The 21,276-nt window shown below is 48.3% G+C and overlaps 1 protein-coding gene across 2 annotated transcripts in view; it reads right to left on the bottom strand.

The window, feature by feature from the left end:
* Positions 1 to 138: 138 nt before the first annotated feature.
* The window catches only part of LOC140427698 (interferon-induced GTP-binding protein Mx3-like), a 48,525-nt gene continuing 27,387 nt past the window's right edge, over positions 139 to 21,276 (bottom strand). For both annotated transcript variants that reach the window (XM_072513211.1, XM_072513213.1), the window contains exons 8-13: positions 18,354 to 18,476; positions 15,156 to 15,300; positions 13,352 to 13,510; positions 9,656 to 9,732; positions 8,289 to 8,507; positions 139 to 4,205 (exon numbers count right to left, since the gene is read on the bottom strand). In XM_072513211.1, coding sequence (XP_072369312.1) covers positions 3,981 to 4,205; positions 8,289 to 8,507; positions 9,656 to 9,732; positions 13,352 to 13,510; positions 15,156 to 15,300; positions 18,354 to 18,476 — 948 coding nt within the window. In that variant the 3' untranslated portion in view covers positions 139 to 3,980. The remainder of the gene's footprint in view (positions 4,206 to 8,288; positions 8,508 to 9,655; positions 9,733 to 13,351; positions 13,511 to 15,155; positions 15,301 to 18,353; positions 18,477 to 21,276) is intronic.

The following is a 21,276-nucleotide window of genomic DNA, read 5'->3' as shown; positions in this document are numbered from 1 at the left end:
CACCCCCCACCCAAATCTTAACTTTCAAAACACTCATCCCACACGAGAACAAAGAAATGCGAAATTGAACGAGGAACCCCAACAACTCCCATATCCACCTGCCCATCCCCAACTTCCATAAACCTCACAGAAACCTCATCTCTTTACAAAAACACTGGAATGGATTTGATTTATTGCCATGAGGTACAGTGAAAGTATTGTTCTGCGTACAGTCCAGACAGATCATCCCATACATGAAACAAAATCATAGGACAAACATAAATACACAATGTAAATACATAGACACATGCAGCGGGTGACACATACAACTCCTGGTAGCATGTTATATTGTGGTACATTGCAACTTAAAGTTGTCCACTCCTTATACCATGTTATATTACCTTTGGTGGTAATATCTTGTGTTCTTTGTCTTTTGTTCCAGAATGGTCTGTTGAGTTGATGACAAAGAATCCACCAATCATTAGATTGAAATGAAACCAATTTATTGTATAACGATTAATTAAATGACATTCACACATGCTACTGAGCTATAGTTAATAATAAAGTAATATTGAATCTGTCTAGCAATAGTCAATAATCTAAATAGTCACGAATAATAATCTCGTGTTAACTCTCCCTGATCTAATCTTCACCTAGTGTTGTTCTCAGGCTTTCTCCTTCACTAACACTTACACTATACCCAGAATTCCCTTAGGGTCTGACTTAGATACAGAGAAGTGGTGGCAATCTCTAGTGTTTGATTTACACTGAGATGTAATAATTAACCCTTCACTAACCTGACTATATACATATCATTACACTACTCAGTAGAGAAGCTGTGTGAAGAGATCAGTTTAGTCCATAAAAGGTTCATTCAGGAGTCTGGCAACAGCTCCGCCTCCTCCGATGCAAAAAAACCTCTCTTCTCTCAAACGTCACCCTGAGCCGTCTTGGTAAAGCCTGATGGAATGGCTTTCCCATTTATAGTTGTGATGTTCCACAAACCATTCCTTTTCCTATAAGCTATGGAACTTCACAATACAGCCCGTAATGGTTGGTTGGGACGAGGCTTCTGTCGGAATGCCCAGTGGGCTTTATCCAGCTCGGGAGGAGACTTGAATCCACCCTCCCCCACCATCTTCCCAAACACCTTCATAAAGTATTCTGTGGGCGTTGGGCCTTTCATTCCCTCTGGCAACGCCCCCGAACTCAAATATTCTGCCTCCGGGAACGATCCTCCAAATCATCCACTTTGACTATCAGTGCTTTGCTCATACCAGCCATCAGAGACATCTCCATTTCCAGAGAGGCAATCTGGGCGCTGTGCCCCGAGAGAGCCACCTCCATGCCCTTTATCACAGCGCCATGCGCTTTTACCGTCTCGTTGGTCTTCTCCAATGCCGACCGAATGGGAGCCAGGACATCTTCCATCGAATTACCTGGCTCCTTGGACACTGCCCACCTTGGCTTCCACCGCCAAGATACCGGTAAGCATCCTAGCCGATAGTGGAGTGGCCGGAGTCACAGAAGCAGCCTCCGCATTCTCTCCACTGAAATGTCCGGAGAAGTCTCTAATTCCGTCGATGAACTTCTGCTTTCGTTTCTTTGCCCTGGTCCATCTGGGCATTTCCCTTATGTGGGCACCTTATACAATCACTCAAGCAAAAACAAAACCCAGGCACTGGGCAAAAAAGACTAAAAAGACAGTACCCTAGCGGGAGCCACATCGTGCCCGTCCTCCCCCTACATACTGTCACCGGAAGTCCCGTCAGCCAGTTCGAGGTCAGATCTTTAGTTTGTGTCAAGCTGGGGTGTCATTTCCTGATCCTTTTTAAACATTTGCACAGATAAGGGGGCGCACAAAACGCCAGCCTAACAGCTTAGGAATGTCAACATGGCAGAAAATACCTGTTTCCTAAAGACTCCAATTTTTTCCAAGTTCATGTTGAAGCACTGCAAGACCTGGACAATATCCAGGCTCGAGGTGATAAGTGACAAGTAACATTCACAACACGCCAATGCCAGGCAACGACCATCTCCAACAAGAGAGAATCTAATCATTGCCCGTTGACATTCAATGGCATTACCATCATCGAATCCCCACTCGTAACACCCTGGGATTACCATTGACCACAGACTGAACTGGTTTAGCCATATAAATATAAAAGTAAATTACTGCGGACGCTGGGATTTGAAACAAAAACAGAAAATATTGGACAATCTCAGCAGGTTTGACAGAATCGGTGGAGAGAGAAGGGAGCTAATGTTTCCAGTCTGGCTGACTCTTCGTCAAAGCTGGAGAGGACTGGAAACAGGGTCAGATTTATACTGTTGTGGGGGGGGGACATGGAACGGTGGGGCTGGGTTAAAGGGCTGGGGATAGGTGGAGATTGACAAAGATGTCGTGGACAGAAAGACAAAGGGATTTTAAATGGTGGAGAAGGATGCTGATAATGGCGCATTAAGAGATCAGAATGTGTAAATGGCAGAACAAGGGTGAGTAGTGTGTCAAAGAGCAACTAGGAACGGAGAACAGATGGCCCAAGAGGGGTGGGGAGTGGAGACAATGGTGAGGGAAAAACAGAGCGATGGAAGAAATGAAAATAAATTAAGAGAACTGAAAATGGGGTGAAGGTGGAGAGAGATTTCGCAGTCTGAAGTTGTTGACTTCAATGTTCGGAAGGCTGTAACGTGCCTAATCAGAAGATGAGGTGCTGTTCCTCCAGTTTGTGCTGGGCTTCACTGGAACATTGCAGCAGGCCAAGGATGGACATGTGGACATGAGGGCAGGACGGTGAGTTGGAATGGCAAACGACAGGAAGGTCTGGGTCCTGCTTGCAGACAGACAGAAGATGTTCTGCAAAGCGGTCACTCAGTCTGCGTTTAGTCTCTCCAATGTAGAGTAGACCACATTGGGAGCAGTAAATGCAGTAGACGAGATTGAAGGAGGTGCACGTGAAGCACTGCCTCACTTGAAAAGAGAGCTTAGGCCCTTGAATATTGAGCAGGGAGGAGGTAAAGGGATAGGTGTTACACCTTCTGCGATTGCATGGGAAGGTGCTGTGGGAAGAGGGTGAGGTGTTGGGGTAATTGAGGAGTGGACCAGGGTATCCCAGACGGGATGGTCCCTGCGAAATGCTGACAGGAGGAGTGAGGGGAAGATGTGTTTGGTGGGGGAAGCATGCTGGAGTTGGCGGAACTGGCGGAGGATGATCCTTTGAATGCAGAGGCTGGTGGGATGAAAAGTGAGGACAAGGGGGACCCTATCCTGATTCTGGAATAGGGGGTAAAATTTGGAAAGTGGTGTCATCGGAACAGATGTGACGGAGGCGATGGAACTGGGGGAATGGGATGGAGTCCTTGGAGGGTGTGAAGAGCTGTGGTCAAGGTAGCTGTGCCAGTCGGTGGGCTTCTAATGAATGGATACTCGTGGACAGTCTATCCCCAGAAATGGCGATAGAAAGGTCAAGGAAGGGAAGAGAGGTGTTGGAGATGGACCATGTGAAGGCGATAGAGTGGTGGAAGTTGGAAGTGAAATTAATAAGTTTTTCCAAGTTCAGGCAGGAATGTGAAGTGGCTCTGAAACAGTCGTTGATGTAGCGACAAAAGAATTATGGGATGGGGTCGGAATAAGGCTGGAATGTTCCACATACCCCATAAAGAGACAAGCTAAACTGGGACCCATGCAAGTACCCATAGCCACACCTTTGGTTTGGAGGAAGTGAGACAAGTTAAAGGATAAATTGGTGAGTGAGAGGACAAGTGCAGCCAGGCGGAGGAGAGTGTTGGTGGATGTGGATTGTTCAGGACTCTGTTCGAGGAAGAAGTGGAGAGCTTCCCACACAGCATAGTTGAGATCAAGAATGCAAGACTGCATCTCCCTCCGACCTAACCCCATCACCAAATGCCACACATTTGATGCCAGAATCTCCATTCCAGCACCACTTTCATACTCCACTGCCCCACTCACATCCTCCATGTTCATTGACAAAACAGAAAAATCAATGGTTCATCAGAAGGTTCCGTGCCGTGGTCAACCGATCCAGGTTGTCCTTCAAAGCTCTTCGTTTTTCTGCTGTGTCATCATCTTCGCGAAGGAGAGCATCCAGATCCTTACAGTGGAAATATAACTGAGCCAGCTCCACCTTCATCTGGGCAGATAGTTCTTGGAGGAGATAATACCTCAGCACCATGGGAACCATTTGGATCAGCCGATCTATAGCAATCTGAAGATTTAAAAGAAGGGTAGTGCTCAAACAATACATAATAGTAATCTTTTTATTGTCACAAATAGGCTTACATTAACACTGCAATGAGGTTACTGTGAAAAAACCCTATTCGCCACACTCCGGTGCCTGTTCGGGTACACAGAGGGAGAATTCAGAATGTCCAAATTACCTAACAGCACGTCTTTCTGGACTGTGGGAGGAAACCGGAGCACCCGGAAGAAACCCACGCAGACACGGGGAGAATGTGTAGACTCCGCACAGACAGTGACCCAAGCCGGAATCGAACCTGGGACCCTGGCGCAGTGAAGCAACAGCGCTAACCACTGTGCTATCATGCCGCCACAGCGTACTCAACACAGCTTACTCACCACCGTTTAAAAATTAACTCAACTTTATAAAAGAAAATCTAAAACTGATTTAACTTTAACTGACCTATGGCACTTTTAAGTAAAGATAGCGAAACTAGGCAGTCAATTAATACATTACCAAACCTTCCCAAGTTGAGCTGAGGGCAGGTAAAGATTATTAGTCATATTTTCTTCAAAATGCGCAGTGGGAATTAGGAATCCTGTGGAGCCTGTGCCCACATTTCTAACATATATTCCTAATGAATAAATCTCTATTGTGAGGAATGATTAAAAATATAGTGCCGACATTTAATTCAGGTACCCCTGCAGCTTTAAGACCATCTCAGTTAAAGGACTATCAGGATGATCGTAAGTGTATTTTGATAAGCTCCATTGCACCAAAATGTTGATGAGTTGATGACCGACCTATTTGTAGCTATGTTGTGTTTGGCAGAGGTCAACTCCCTATGACGAGAAGCTAAGGAAATTGGGCCAATAATCTCTGGAGTTTGTCAGGGTTGTTTACAAGAGAAGAAATACAAGAATCTGAAGGGGACTGATCGGGTAGTGGCTGAGTGATTGACTCTGCTGGTCGGGAATTCTAAAACAGTGGGGAAAGTGTCAGGATAAAGGGCCGATCATCCAGGACTGAGGTGAGGGGAAATTATGTGACTCAATAGGTTATGAATCTTTGGAAATCCCTAGGGATATGGGAGCGGGCAGGGATGGAGTTGAAGTCCAGCATCTGTACAGAACAACAAAACAGGCATGACAGGTCTATTCCTGTTCCTATCTCTCCTATCTCATGTTCAATGTTTTTCTAGCTTTGTGTGGGTCCTTGCTGAGTGGAAACATGCTGCCACATTTCCCTACATTACTTTAGCTGTGCATTAACTGTTGTACTTCACTGGCAGTAAAGCGTTCTGCGATACCCTGAGGCCCATGGAAGGTGTTGTCCAAACACTGCGACTCTTGCAAAGGCAAGATGGCTGCCAGCAGTGCATGAACTTGTCAGCACATGGGCAGAATCCAATGACATCATTTGAGGAAACACAGATCTGCCCTCAGAAACGATGACAATTTCTTTTCGGCAGTCTTCAAACTTTTAATAACGAGTCGTATTTCACTTCCCAAAGTGACTTATACCACACGCACAAAAAAAAAATAACCAGGGGCGAAATTCTCCCGAAACGGCGCGATGTCCGCCGACTGGCGCCCAAAGCGGCGCCAATCAGACGGGCATCGCGCCGCCCCAAAGGTGCGGAATGCTCCGCATCTTTGGGGGGCGAGCCCCACCATTAAGGGGCTAGGCCGACACCGGAGGAATTTCCACCCCAGCTGGCGGAAATGGCCTTTGTTGCCCCGCCAGCTGGCGCAGAAATGACATCCCCGGGCGGCGCATGCGCGGGAGCGTCAGTGGCCGCTGACAGTTTCCCACGCATGCGCAGTGGAGGGAGTCTCTTCCGCCTCCACGGCACAGGCCCGCCCGCGGATCGGTGGGCCCCGATCGCGGGCCAGGCCACCGTGGGGGCACCCCCCCGGGGCCAGATCGTCCCGCGCCCCCCCCAGGACCCCGGAGCCCGCCCACGCCGCCTTGTCCCGCCGTTCAAAAGGTGGTTTAATCCACGCCGGCGGGACAGGCAATTTATCGGCGGGACTTCGGCCGATTCGGGCCGGAGAATCGAGCGGGGGGGCCCGCCAACCGGCGCGGCCCGATTCCCGCCCCCGCCGAACATCCGGTACCGGAGACTTCGGCAACCGGCGGGGGCGGGATTCACGGCAGCCCCCGGCGATTCTCCAACCCGGCGGGGGGTCGGAGAATGACGCCCCTGGTGTCCCATCCCTCCGAACTAATTAAACTGCTGGTCTGAAATTTCGAGAGGTTCCACGCTTCCTGAACGCCGGCACTCGGAGCACAGCCATTTCCCGGCCTCTGCCTCTTCCGCTTTCCTTCTCTCTCCCCGGCCATTCCTTTCGCGATTTTATCTTTCAATAGATTTCTAAAAAAAGACGCCAATACCAAAGAACAAAGAACAAAGAAATGTACAGCACAGGAACAGGCCCTTCGGCCCTCCAAGCCCGTGCCGACCATGCTGCCTGATTAAACTACAATCTTCTACACTTCCTGGGTCCGTATCCTTCTATTCCCATCCTATTCATATATTTGTCAAGATGCCCCTTAAATGTCCCTATCGTCCCTGCTTCCACTACCTCCTCCGGTAGTGAGTTCCAGGCACCCACGACCCTCTGCGTAAAAAACTTGCCTCGTACATCTACTCTAAACCTTGCCCCTCTCACCTTAAACCTATGCCCCCTAGTAATTGACCCCTCTACCCTGGGGAAAAGCCTCTGACTATCCACTCTGTCTATGCCCCTCATAATTTTGTATACCTCTATCAGGTCTCCCCTCAACCTCCTTCGTTCCAGTGAGAACAAACCAAGTTTATTCAATCGCTCCTCATAGCTAATGCCCTCCATACCAGGCAACATTCTGGTAAATCTCTTCTGCAGCCTCTCTAAATCCTCCACATCCTTCTGGTAGTGTGGCGACCAGAATTGAACACTATACTCCAAGTGTGGCCTAACTAAGGTTCTATACAGCTGCACCATGACTTGCCAATTCTTATACTCAATGCCCCGGCCAATGAAGGCAAGCATGCCGTATGCCTTCTTGACTACCTTCTCCATCTGTGTTGCCCCTTTCAATGACCTGTGGACCTGTACTCCTAGATCTCTTTGACTTTCAATACTCTTGAGGGTTCTACCATTCAATGTGATGTGTCATTTTAATTGGGGGTTGAGGAGAGCATATGGTGCAGTGGTTAGCACTGCTTCCTCACGGCGCCGCGGACCAGGGTTCAATCCCAGCCCCGGGTCACTGTCCGTGTGGAGATTGCACATTCTCCCCGTGTCTGCGTGGGTCTCACCCCCACAACCCCAAGATGTGCAGGGTAGGTGGATTGGCCACGCTAAATTGCCCCTTAATTGGAAATTGTTTTAAAAAATTAATTGGGGGTTGGGAGTGAGGATGGGTGGACGGAGCGGGTCATATGTTTTCACTTGCTCTTTCCGGCCCCAGTCTGTGAGGTTTGGGTTCAGCTGTGAATGGAAGGGATAAGTGTTAACTTGATGCCGCCGAAGATGAAATATTTGCAATTCCAGCACGTGACTAGGCTGCATATTGCCCCCGATAAAGATGATGGGCGCGCCTACAACTGTGCATGTGCAATATGTGGTAGTACCAGGTATTGCGGTACCTGAGAGGCCGACGCCATTGGTTAAGACCCTGGAGTCTATCATTGGCTGTATGACGTAGCTCCGCCCTGAAGGCGGGGTATAAGAGATGGTGCCATCCCAGCAGCCTTCACTTTCTGTACCGAAGCTGCTGGGGTAAAGTTCTAGTGTATTAAAGCCTCAGTTACTGATTACCTTCGTCTCGAGAGTAATTGATTGCGCATCACAATGTCAGCAGTAAATTCAGTCCTACCTAAATGCAAGTCCTTTCTTTTTATGCACGATCTATGTGGCATAATTAATTTTGATTCAGTAATGATAGCTCTCGAGGTCCAATAACATGTTCAGCTTTGCCCACAAAGCGCAGTTGCTAGCGTGACCTCCTGAATCACTTGAACCTTTCTGCCCAAAACCTAATCCTTTAATTTACAATCTCATTCCTCGACACCTCTCTCAGAAACAGAGCAAAGGACACGCAACATTACTCGCGTGATCTCACCTGATAATAGGTTTGCAAATGGACGACCATTGTTTGGACATCGGCGTTTGAATTTCCCGTTGTGTTGGTCCCCCTCTGTTGGGAAAGCGACTGAAATTCGGACAGTTTGTAGCTGTACATTTCATCCGGTGCGTAAACCATCTCCTCCATCTGAAAGTTTGTTCTGATCATTTGCTCTGCCTCTCTTTCCATTTTGTGACAGACTTCAGCAATTTTAAACTGTGGAAATAGCAAAGAGAATCATGACATTCAAGAAACAGAAGAGAAAGAGTGAGAGGATACCAGCAGGTTCCTGGTGCTAGCAAGCCTGATTTGCTAATGGTTTTATTGTGTTGGGAACGTGGCAGTGCTAAGCTTGACTTTACCAAAGCTCCAAATTTGGGGGAGTCTTGCCCCAAACTGCCCAGAAAACCAGAAGCTGTCTTCAGGAGAGTCATGTTCATCTATCCACCCTACATGCTTCATGTTTCACGTACATAAAAATGCAAATGTTTGGTTGTTGTCATTTTAAAGCACAGAATTAGAAGATAGAATCATAGAATCAACAGTACAGAAAGAGGCCTTTTGCCCATCGTGTCTGCACCGGCCCTTGGAGAGAGCACTCTACTTAAGCCCACACCTCCACTCTATCCCCGTAACCCAGTCCCCCCACCTGACCTTTTTTGGACACTAAGGAGCAACTTAGCACGGCCAATCCACCTAACCTGCACATCTTTGGACTGTGGGAGGAAACCGGAGCACCCGGAGGAAACCCACGCAGACACGGGAGAACGTGCAAACTCCACACAGACAGTCACCCAAGCTGGGAATCGAACCTGGTACCCTGGAGCTGTGAGGCAGCAGTGCTAACCACTGTGCCACCATCCCGCCCCTAGATGGCTAGATCGGAACTTCCACCATTAGGCAGGAATCTGTTGATAGCAGAACAGTCACCCCATATACCCTGAATTTCCTCTTCATTTAGTTCCAATTCCATACTTGGGGTTTTGTCCCCCTAGTTTTGGAAGGGTTGCTTGGGGAGTGATGGAATGAAGTGGCTCGGAGGAGATTCCCTGCTTCAGTGCTTGTGCACACCCTTGACAATCCAAGCTAGCATGCCTTGAAGCCAGCTAACCAGACACACAACATGACTCCTAATAATTCCACCATGGACTTTAGAAACAAACATTTGTCATATTTTACCTTACAGGGCACCAGCAGAAACCCTGACTGTCCAAACAAGGAGTGAATTGGTCTCCCGGCATTCTAGCTGAGTAGAGAAGCACTTTGGGCAGATCAAACAATGAAGTGGCCGTGTTGGACGTTGTAAACCCAGTCAGTCCACCACTAAAACAGCAGCAGGTGAGTTAGCAGTGAGTGTTACATACCTGAATTTCACTGATTAAAACAGGGAGGCCATTAAAATGTTGACATGCCAACGTGTTACACACTGTCGCAACTTTAGCTGGGAGGAGAAAATAAAAAATAACTGGGTTACACTTAGTAATGCAACATGACAATCAAAATGGCTGCATTTGTGCCCTCCCGCGGGACCTATTGAAGGAGGCCACCTTGGACTTTCACTGGTGAGCGTCAGTTACAAATTTGGAGATGGGTCAGCAGCCAGGCTGGGGACCAGCAATTATAGGTAGCCCACCCGTTGGAGGGATTCGCCGCCCCTTACAGTGATGGTCTGGCTACCGTACCTGTTCCTTAATTTAAGATAAGAAAATGTTGGTGAGAGGGTATCTCCATGTTGAAGCATCCTCTCAGTAACGTATGATACATTGCAGCTGGCTACTGCTTTCAAGCTCCAGATTTGAGAGCCCCCTCACCTCTCTCTATCGGATGGAGGATCTGTCTCCATCATGGCCCTGTTAAAATCCCAGTGAGTGACAAATTCCCCTGGGGGCAGGTTCAAGACCGAAAAACAGTCCCGACTTCTGCTTCCTACACCCAGAGGGAAAATCCAGTCTGAAGCGCTTGATGGAGAATTCAAAATACTGTGGGCGGGATGGAGTTGGCCACCTATTGGTTGGCAGCGGGATCTCCTGGCCCCACCGTTCTCCTGTTGAATGCACCCTTGGTTGCCGGGAAACCCATGGCGGGGGTGCGCCATCGTCGGGACCGGGAGATCCCGCCAGCGGCCAATGGTGAGCCGCCTCTGTCATTGGGAATCATGTCACGGGGGCGGGGCAGGAAAATCCCACCCTCCGTTAGAGAAACATGAATGCCTGTAAAACAATAATGGAACAATAATAGTAACGTTCACTTGTACTCTGCAAATAATGTCCCCCAGGTCTCGGTCAGTTGTTGGGAAAAGGGGACGTCAACAGGAAAGATGTTAGGGGGAATAACCAAACATTCAGTGAATGAGGTGGGGTTTGAGAAGCCGTGTCATGGAATGGAAGGGGAAGGCGGTTTCACGAGGACATTCCAGAGAATAGGCCCAAAGCTTCTGCCATCAATGTTGGAATGAAGGCTGGAGGCTTGCACTGGAGGTCAGTGAGAGAATTTGTGAGTTTGGGCTGGAGAGTTACAGAGTTGAAGGGCATCCCAAGCGAGGCAAGACCAGTGACAGCTGTAATGTAGATTTAAAAATTTGAAACTTGAGTTGGTGAAGCCAAGAGCAGCATGGTAGCACAGTGAATAGCATTGTGGCTTCACAGCTCCAGGGTCCCAGGTTCGATTCCCCGCTGGATCACTGTCAGTGCGGAGACTGCACGTTCTCCCCGTGTCTGCGTGTGTTTCCTCCGGGTGCTCCGGTTTCCTCCCACAGTCCAAAGATGTACAGGTTAGATGGTTTGGCCATCCTAAATTGCCCTTAGCGTCCAAAAAAGGTTAGGAGGGGTTAGTGGGTTATAGGGATAGGGTGGAAGTGAGGGCTTAAGTGGGTCGGTGCATACTCGAGGGGCCGAATGGCCTCCTTCTGCACTGTATGTTCTATGTTCTATAAGATATGATCCAGCAAAGTGATGAGTGAGATTTAATGTGCACAATAAACACAATGGGTGGAATTCTCTGACCCCCCGCCGGGTCGGAGAATCGCCCGGGGACAGCGTGAATCCCGGCTCCCCCAGCGGCCAAATTCTCTTGTGCCGGAGATTCGGCGGGGGCGGGAATCGCACCGCGCCAGTTGGTGGACCCCCCCCGGCGATTCTCCAACCCGCGATGGGCCGAAGTCCCGCTCGTTCTATGGAGGTCCCGCCGGCTTAAATTGGAGTAGGTCCCTTACCTGCGGGACCTGGCGGCGCGGGCGGGCTCCGGTGGCCTGGCCCGCAATCGGGGCCCACCGATCCGCGGGCGGGCCTGTGCCGTGGGGGCACTCTATTCCTACGCGCCGGCCGTGTAAGCCGCCGTGAGGGCCGATGCGTAGGTAAACCCCCCCTGCGCATGCGCGGGGATGACGTGAGCAGCCGCTGACGCTCCCACGCATGCGTGGACCTGCGCCGGCCGGCGGAGTCCCTTCGGCCCCGGCTAGCGCGGCGCCAAAGGCCTTCCACGCAGCCGGCGGGGCATCAACCGTTCCGGGGCGGGACTAGCCCCTGAATGTGCGGAGGCCCGACGCCAGAGTGGTTCACGCCACTCCGTCCCACTGGGACACCCCCCCCCCCCGGTCGGGTACGGGAGAATCCCGCCCAATGTGTTTTAATAAAGTGTTGGCATTATTTGCAAGGCTGGCATTTATTGTCCTTCACTAGTTGCCCTTGGAAGATGGGTAGTCTTCTTGAGCTGCTGCAGTCCAGGTAAACATCGACGGATTTCTTGGTCATTACAAGGGGAGGTTTCACCCACATTAGTGTGTGGACTGCAGTCAGAATGACCTCATAAGGATGACAGGACTCCTTACCCGCAGCAAGTGAATGAGCCAGTTGTGGAGTTTATTTGAGCTTAATGGCAAGTTGGGCACTTTTACTGCTTTCAATGCATAAGTTTTTTATAAAGTTTCCAAATTGCCAATATCATAGAAGCATAAAATTTACAGTGCAGAAGGAGACCATTTGGCCCATCAAATCCTGAAAGAGCTCCCTACCTAAGCCCACACCTCCACCCTATCCCCGTAACCCAGCAACCCCACCTAACGTTTGGACACTACGGGGCAATATAGCGTAGCCAATCCACCTAACCTGTACATCTTTGGACTGTGGGAGGAAACCGGAGCACCCGGAGGAAACCCACGCAGACACGGGGAGAACGTGCAGATTCCACACAGACAGTGGCCCAAGCCGGGAATCGAACCCGGGTACCTGACGCTGTGCAGCAGCAGTGCTAACCACTGTGCTACCCTACCGCCCAAATATGTAATATGAACTAGTTTCTGCTGATTAATCCAGGCCTGTGGATTACTTTGTCCACCATGAGAGCCACCACACTACTGCCAAAATATGAGAAGCATAGGTCTTGAGCAACGGAGGATGGAGGTCTGCAAGGGCTGGTTTAGCTCAGTGGGCTAGACAGCTGGTTTGTGATGCAGAACAAGGCCCAGCAGCGCGGGTTCAATTCCCGTACCAGCTTACCCGAACGGGCGGCGGAATGTTGGCGACTAGGGGTTTTTCACAGTAACTTCATACTTGTGACAATATAAAAGGTTATTAAGTGTCAAAATTGGTCAAACCTGGAGGTGGCAGAGGCATTTACAAAGATTCAACAGCTCCTGCGATTTTCAGTTATTGTTTTTCCAGCAGAAGAGAAGTTTCAGATTGTGGTAAACCACTGTTGCACCTCTATTAGGTGATGTAAGGTAGAACCTGTACTACAGGTTCGCCGGTAGTCCTTGCCTGCTGGCTCCGCCCAGTAGACGGAGTATAAATATGCCTGTCCTCCATTCAGCAGCCATTTCGCCAGCTGCTGTGGGAGGCCACACATCTTAGAGCAATAAAGCCTCAGTTGTATCCAACTCTAGCCTTTGTTCAATTGATCGTGCCTCACAGATAAGCGGATTGCAGACTAGAATCCCACAGAAACATCACGGGGCCTGAAATTCAGCTACTTTCGCAAAGCCCTAACTGCCGGGTCTCCCACAAAAGCCATTGATTAAGCCGATTGTTTGAAGCAGCTTTTCATGCATGTATCTCATGACTTACCTGAGAATTCATTCACCATTTCGAGAGAGGGATCTAATAACTCTCGAATCTGGTCTCTGATAATAGCTTCGAAAACCCGGTACTTGGTGAATCCAGGCAGCTCTCTCCCTTGCGAGTGTTTCTCGTGATGCTTGGCCAGGTTGGTTGCGTTCTCGTTGACTGAAAACACAAGGGGAAGGAAACTTCAGCTATTTGGCTTATTCTACACCCGTTATTCATGTGAAACAGTGCAACATGGTGGGGGGATGGGGGGCGGGGGAACAGCAAGAATTTCCTTTGTCGCTCTCGCCAGAATTTCCCTGGAGCTGATTCCCACTCCTCTCCCGTAACCTCAAGGGAAAAGCAGCACCAACTCCAATCAGGCAGTTTCCACTGCACTCCGGCAAGGTTTTGACAGGAGAGTGGCAGTAGTTCCAGGCCTAGGTGGTGCGGACTATGTACGGTGCACATGTGTATTCCTGTGTTGGGTCTTTCTGGTGAACTTAAATGGATTCAGAGGAAGGGGACAGGATGATATCTTCAATAGGAAGCTGAACCAGTTCCTAACTGAGGCAGAGATCACATCAGATAAAAGGGAAGAGTCCTTATAGACAATGTGTCCCCCATTTAAGATGGAGAAGAGGAACATTTTCTTCTCTCAAGAGAGTCATTAATCTTTGGAATTCTCTACCATAAAGAGCAGTGGAGTCTGGCTCATTGAATATATTTAAGACTGAATGAGACAGATTTTAAATTCACAATGGAAATCAAAGGCAAGAAAATAGACTTAAGGCTGCAATCAGATCAGCTATGATCTTATTGAATAGCAGAGAGGCTTACTCCTGTTTCTTATGTCTTCCAAAACTTGGTTCATGTTGTTATGTTCTGTGTTGTGGCCGTGGTAAAGATGCACAGAGAACATCTAGTTCTTTGACTAGTAATATTGTTTATTGACAAAATGAAAGATAACTAATGAACGATAATACAAACGGTAACGAATAAGTGAATTCTCCTGCAGCCAGATCTAATGCGACTGTCCTCTAGTACGACTTACTACCACATGCCGGATCTGTAGAGCCACATGGTGGACCTCTATCGCCACCTGCTGATCGGTGGTCATTCAGATAACTATATACATTAATAGATGAGTATATACATTAATGTGTACATGCATATCACCACACATGTGACCTCCCAGACTGGTTTCAATCATCCAAGGCAGTTCATGCAGAATTTATAAGATTTTCTTTCCCCTATTAGCCTGTTTCCCTCCAGTTACTTTGCCTCTACTTAGAGATGATATGGATGATGGGTTAGGTGGGTGGGAGGTATTTAGGCACCATGGTATGGCCATAGTCATAAAATCATAGAACCTACAGTGCATAAGGAGCCCATTTAGCCCATCGAGTCTGCACCCTACTTAAGACCATGCCTCAACCCTATCCCTGTAAATCCAGTAACCCAACCTAACCTTTTGGACACTAAGGGGCAATTTAACATGACCAATCCACCTAACCTACACATCTTTGGACTGTGGGAGGAAACCAGAGCACCCAGATTAAACCCACACAGTCACGGGGAGAAAGCACCCTCGCCACACAGACAGTCGCCCGAAGCCGGAATTGAACACGGGACCCTGGAGCCGTGAGGCAGCAGTGCTTACCACTGTGCCACTGTGCTGCCCCATAATGGGGTCTGACGTGATGGAGCAATTGGTCATTTCTGCCTGCCATATGTTGCCACAATCGGCCAGGGGGACACACACGGTGCTCCAAAGGAGCAGAAAGCAATTAAAAACATTTCAAGGTGGCAAGGAAATACTTACGCTTTATTCTGGCGATGTCTAACTTCGCATACCACTCTGTAAACTTTTCCCTGGCATAGTGGTGTAACTTCATCTCGGGATTATATTCGTTTTTGTAATCTCCCATTGCTAAGTTAGTGAGTTCTTCACAGTAGACCAGAATCTTCTGCAATTAAATTAACAAGGATTAGTTTTCCTGTTTGGGTTGCACTGAAATATTAGAAGTTTAAAATAAATGGGATGGTACTGGAGTTACCTTTATCAAATAGTTTTGTTGTGGAAATGGATATCTTTGTGCTAAAACAACATTAAATGCGTCTTCTCAGTCGAAGCACTGAATGTCAATTGTCCATCATTATGGGCCCCACACCTCAGGAAGGACATAACTGGCACTGGAGCGGGCCCAGCGGAGATTCACATGGATGACCCCAGGAATGGTAGGCCTAACATACAATGAACGTCTGAGGATCCTGGGATTATATTCATTGGAGTTTAGGAGGTTGAGGGGAGATCTAATAGAAACTTACAAGATAATGAATGACTTAGATAGGGTGGACGTAGGAAAGTTGTTTCCATTAGCAGGGGAGACTAGGACGCGGGGGCACAGCCTTAGAATAAAAGGGAGTCACTTTAGAACAGAGATGAGGAGAAATTTCTTCAGCCAGAGAGTGGTGGGTCTGTGGAATTCATTGCCACAGAGGGCGGTGGAGGCCGGGACGTTGAGTGTCTTTAAGACAGAAGTTGATAAATTCTTGATTTCTCGAGGAATTAAGGGCTATGGAGAGAGAGCGGGTAAATGGAGTTGATATCAGCCATGATTGAATGGTGGAGTGGACTCGATGGGCCGAATGGCCTTACTTCCGCTCCTATGTCTTATGGTCTTATGGTTGGGCCAAATACAGGGCAAAGAGCAGGCCTTCCACCCCCGCCCCTTATAGCCTCAATGGGCCCCTTCTTACTATTGAAAGTACTTGGATTTCTAGAGCATCTTTCATAACTTCAGGATGTCCAAAGCACTTTCCAGTCAATGTGTCGTCACGTAGCAACAAATTTGTACACAAAACGCAAGCTCCGACATTCCCAGGATGTGATCTCCGCTGTTGGGACAGCATTTGCTGTCCATCTGTAACTGAGTAGCTTGCTAGGCTATTTCAGAGGCCCTTGAAGAGTCAACTACATTATTATAGTCAACCACCAGGCCAGCTAAGGACAGCAAGTTTCCTTCCCTGAAGGACATTAAGGGGCTGTTTAGCACAGGGCTAAATCGCTGGCTTTTAAAGCAGACCAAGGCAGGCCAGCAACACGGTTCAATTCCTGTAACAGCCTCCCCGAACAGGCGCCGGAATGTGGCGACTAGGGGCTTTTCACAGTAACTTCATTGAAGCCTACTTGTGACAATAAGCAATTTTCATTTTTCATTTTTTTTTCACATTAGTGAACCAGATGGGTTTTTAGGACAATCGGCAATGGTTTCATGGTCATCATTATTTTTAATTCCAGATTTGTATTGAATTCAAATTTCACGATCTGCCGTGGTGGGTTTCAAATCTGGGTCTCCAGAGCATTACTCTGGGTCTCTGGATTACCAGGCCAGTGACAATACCACTACGCCATTGAAATTAATCGTAGTGCGATCCAATGGCCTTCTTACACTGTGCTATACAATGTTATATTGGACTACACGTGGGGTTCATCACTATGTTCAAAGTATTGTAAAGAAATCCGGACATTACATAATCAAGCAAGGGTTTGGATTTTCGTTTCATTTGACAGTTCACCAAGATCCACAAATAAAGTTTTAGCCAACCACAGACTATCAGTGGAATGTGTGGTCAAACACAAACCAAGTTTGGACATGAAGCATATAAGTCATTGGGGTCAAATGTGCTCACCCTCCATGATACACTCCTCCCCCTCCTGCCAGAGATGCAGCAGAAGTGACTGGAAATCCACCAAGGCCTGAACATATTGCAGCCCATACTGCAAACTTCCAGTCATACTTGTAGAGAGGGCCAGCCTCCACACACACCTTAGAAGGCAAATGGGGCAAAGGAGAAGATTCGGGCATTGGGCAGAAGCCAAAGACTACCTTACACGGGAAATTCACACAACCCTGAGCTCAGTGAAACCAGGTCTCATTTTATGCTCAGTGAGATGAGGTTTGTGGCCTTCAGGAGAGCATGAAGGCCCTACTTGGGGAGGGGGGGCTTGGGGTGATGGGGAAGGGTGGAGCGTGGAATTGAGATATCAAAGCCAGAAACTTGGCCCCCAAAGAAAAGTTTTTTTTTAAAATAGATGGCACACGCAGACACGGGGGGACAGTGCAAACTCCACACCGACAGTCACTCAATGCCAGAATTGAATCCGGGTCCCTGGAGCTGTGAGGCAGCAATGCTAACCACTGTACCACCGCCCGCCCTATAGCAGAACACTTGCTGAGGGTCATTTGTTGGGAGAGTTAGGATTAGGGCACTTGCTAGGAGGTTAGCATTTATGTCAGACATTGCCAATTGAAGACTGCTTGTCACAGGTTGAGGAATAGCTATAGAAACCCGGTATTAGGCTCAGTCAGTGATGCAATTAACCGTTACAGGCTGAGAATTGGCATAAGAATCCAGTAATAGAGATCAGTGGATACTGTATGATCAGGATAACCAGGGTTTAAGAGAGTGAATAGAAAATGTATAAACACTTAGTCGCTGAGGAATGGTTCAGTCAGTTAGAGTTTAGCTTGGGAGAATCAGAGTACAGTTTCTTTAATCATTTGGGAAAACCACAATCATTTGTTAGAAAGCAGTTTCCACAAGACAAAAAAAAACTCAGCAGGCAGCTGTGAGGTGTGTAGCTTCAGCACTTAAGGTGGACTGGAAGCTTCAGCAGTTAAGATAGGCTAGGAAGTTGTGGGTTGGAAAAGGATGCATTAGAGTTTAAGTCTCAAAGATGCAAAGGAAAATAAGGTTAGGTTGACTGAGCTAAAATCTTGAAGAACATTATGAGCCAAGCGATCTGGTTCAGGCAGCCAAGAAGAGAAGGCCTGTAAGCCCTGGGATCCACGGCAAGACAGACCAACGTGTATAGAACCTGCGTATTATGTCATGCCTTGCCTAACAAAATATTATGCATCAATCCTTATTGGCCAGTAAACCTTATGAGTCTGCATTCTAAATTAGTGTTCCATTTGCCAATATGGTTATTTCTCACAGAATTATCACAACTTACACTGGTCAGATTGTGTACTCTCGTTCTAGTGTCTTCTGCGACCGCCCCTCCCAATTTATTTAATTGTTTTGTGATCTCGCTTATCTTGCTCCCGATCTTCTCATGAATACCAGGTAGACATTTCTTTGTGGAAACACCAGTAAAACAAAAGCATATTAAATAAAGCATGGATAACATTTCACGCAAGAGGTAAAAATTGGTGAGGTTACCAAAACTTTATATCAACTGCTAAAACACACATAGTAGAAGTTCTGTCGATTGCTTATATCGTCACAATTATAAATGGTTACTGATGCAGAAACAAGCTGTCAATCTCCATTTGACTGAAGTTTGTAAATAATAAAAACAAAACTGTCTTTTGTGATTCTCGTGAGTTTACAAGATGTTGTAAATTCATTGTCCAAATAATCACTAAAGTAGGGGAGGTAAAATTGCTTTAAAACTTCCAATCATCTTGTACAAATCTCTCTGGGATGTCCATTACTCTCCGTATCCCGAATCATCTGATGTAATTTTGAAGATGAGCTCAAGGGCGAATGAATTAAGTTTCAGTAAATTTTGGTCCAATTCTAGCTTAAAATAAATGAAGTGTTGGATGGTACACAGGGTAGTGTCCTCGGCCAACCACCTTCAGCTGCTTTATCAATGACCTTCCTTCCATCATGAGGTCAGAAGTGGGGATGACTGCACAATGTTCAGTACCATTCGCGACTGCTAAGATACAGATGTAGTCCAAATGCAATAAGACCTGGACAATAGCCAGACTTGGGCTGACAAGAGGCAAGTGACATACAAATACCAGGCAATGACCATCCCAAAAACAGAGGAACTAACCATCGCCCCTGACATTCAATAGCATTACCATCACTGAATCTCCTACTATCAACTTTTTGGAGGCTACCATTGACCATAAACTGAACTGGACTAGCCATATAAATACCATGGCTACAAGAGCAGGTTAGAAACTAGGAATCCTGTGGCAAGTAACTCACCTCCTGATTCCCCAATGCCTGTCCACCACCTACAAGGAACAAGTCAGGAGCTCATTGGAATACTCTCCCTTTTTGGATGAGTGCAGCTCCAACAACACTCAAGAAGCTCGACACCATCCAGGACAAAGCAGCCCGGCTTGATTGGCACCCCTTCCACAAACACTCACTCCGTCCATCACTGACGAATGATGGCAGCCGTATGTGCCATCAACAAGATGCGCTGCCGGAACTCACTAAGGCTCCTTAGACAGCACATTCCAAACACAACTACTACCATCTAGAAGGACAGGAGCAGCAGATACCTGGGAGCCCACCACCTGGAAGCTCTCCTTCATGGTCACTCACCAGCCAGACTTGGAAATACACCCCCCCCCCCCCCACCCCCACCCCCGGGGCTGCGCAGTCCTTTGGTTCTTCAGCTTTTCTTTTTTTTTCCTCTGGCTTACTCCTCGTTACAGGTTTTGGAACAGGCCGACAAACTGCCCCTAAGTATCCAGGAAGCCTTCCTCCGACCCTCGGATGGCGTACTTAATCTTCGCCAGGTGGAGAAATTCCGAGAGGTCAGGGAGCCAGTCAGCAGCTGTGGGTGGTGCTGCCGATCACCAGCCGAGCAGGATTCTCCGCCGTGCGATTAGGGAAGCGAAAGCGAGGGCGTTGGCCCCCTTCCCCATGTGTCGCTCTGGCTGCTCTGATACCCCGAAGATTGCCACTATTGGGCATGGCTTCACCCCCACAACCTTGGACAGTGCCTCGGAGAAGGCTGTCCAGAACCCAGCAATCTTGGGGCAAGCCCAAAACATGTGGGTGTGGTTGGCCGGGCCCCTCTGGTACCGCTCACATTTGTCCTCCAGATCCGGGAAGAACCTGCTCATTCGGGTTCTGGTCAGGTGCGCTCTGTGCACCACTTTGAGCTGCATTAGGCTTAGCCCTGCACAGGGGGAGGTGGAGTTCACCCTGCTCAGGACTTCACTCCAGAGTCCCCATCCTACCTGTCTCCAGTTCGTCCTCCCATTTTTGTCTGGTCCTGCCCAGTGGAGTCTGGGCTCTGTCCAGTAGCTGTCCCTATATTTTCCCACATAGCCCCCCCCCCCTTCTCGTTGCTTGTGCCTATCAGGACCTCTAGTCGTGTACCTTCTGGGCCCAGGATACCCTACTGTCTCTTTGCTTGGAAGTGCTTTATTTGGAGGTGTCTCAATTCCTGTCTTCTTGCTAGCTTCCACTTCCTCGTCAGTTCATCCAGTGTCGCCAGTCTGCGCCCTACGTAGAAGTCCCCGACCATCAGTGTGCCCCCGTCCCGACTCCATCTTTTGAAGGTGGTATCTAGCATGGCTGGGGGGGAATCTGTGATCGCCGCAGATGGGGGCCATGGGGGACATTTTGGTTATCCCGAAGTGCTGTCTCAACTGGGTCCACGTTCTCAGCCTGGCCGCTACCACTGGGCTCGTTGTGTATCTTGTTGAGGAGGATGGGAGTGCTGCTGTGGCCAGGGCCCGGAGGGTTGTTCCTTTACAGGATGCCTCCTCCATTTGTACCCAATCTGTGTCGGGTTCTTGTACCCATCCCCTCACTCTTTCTGCCACTGCTGTCCAGTGGTGCTTTTGTAGGTTTGGCAGAACCATGCCCCCTCTGACTTTCCCTCTTTGGAGTGTCGGTTTGGGAATTCTCGGGTTCTTACCTCCCCACACAAATGCCATGATTAGATTGTCTATGTTTTGGAAAATGGCCTTGGGGATGAAGATCGGGATGGATCTAAACAGGAAGAGGAACCTTGGCAGTACATTCATCTTGATCGTCTGCACTGACATGGAAATAAATTGCCGTACCTTCACTATTGTTGGATCAAAGTCATGGAACTCCCTTCCTAACAGAATTGTGGGTGTACCTACACCACATGGACTGCTGCGGTTCAAGAAGGTAACTCACCATCACCT

The sequence above is a fragment of the Scyliorhinus torazame genome, chromosome 8 (genome assembly GCF_047496885.1).
Source record: "Scyliorhinus torazame isolate Kashiwa2021f chromosome 8, sScyTor2.1, whole genome shotgun sequence".
Taxonomy (NCBI): domain Eukaryota; kingdom Metazoa; phylum Chordata; class Chondrichthyes; order Carcharhiniformes; family Scyliorhinidae; genus Scyliorhinus; species Scyliorhinus torazame.
This window is presented reverse-complemented; position numbering and strand designations above follow the sequence as displayed.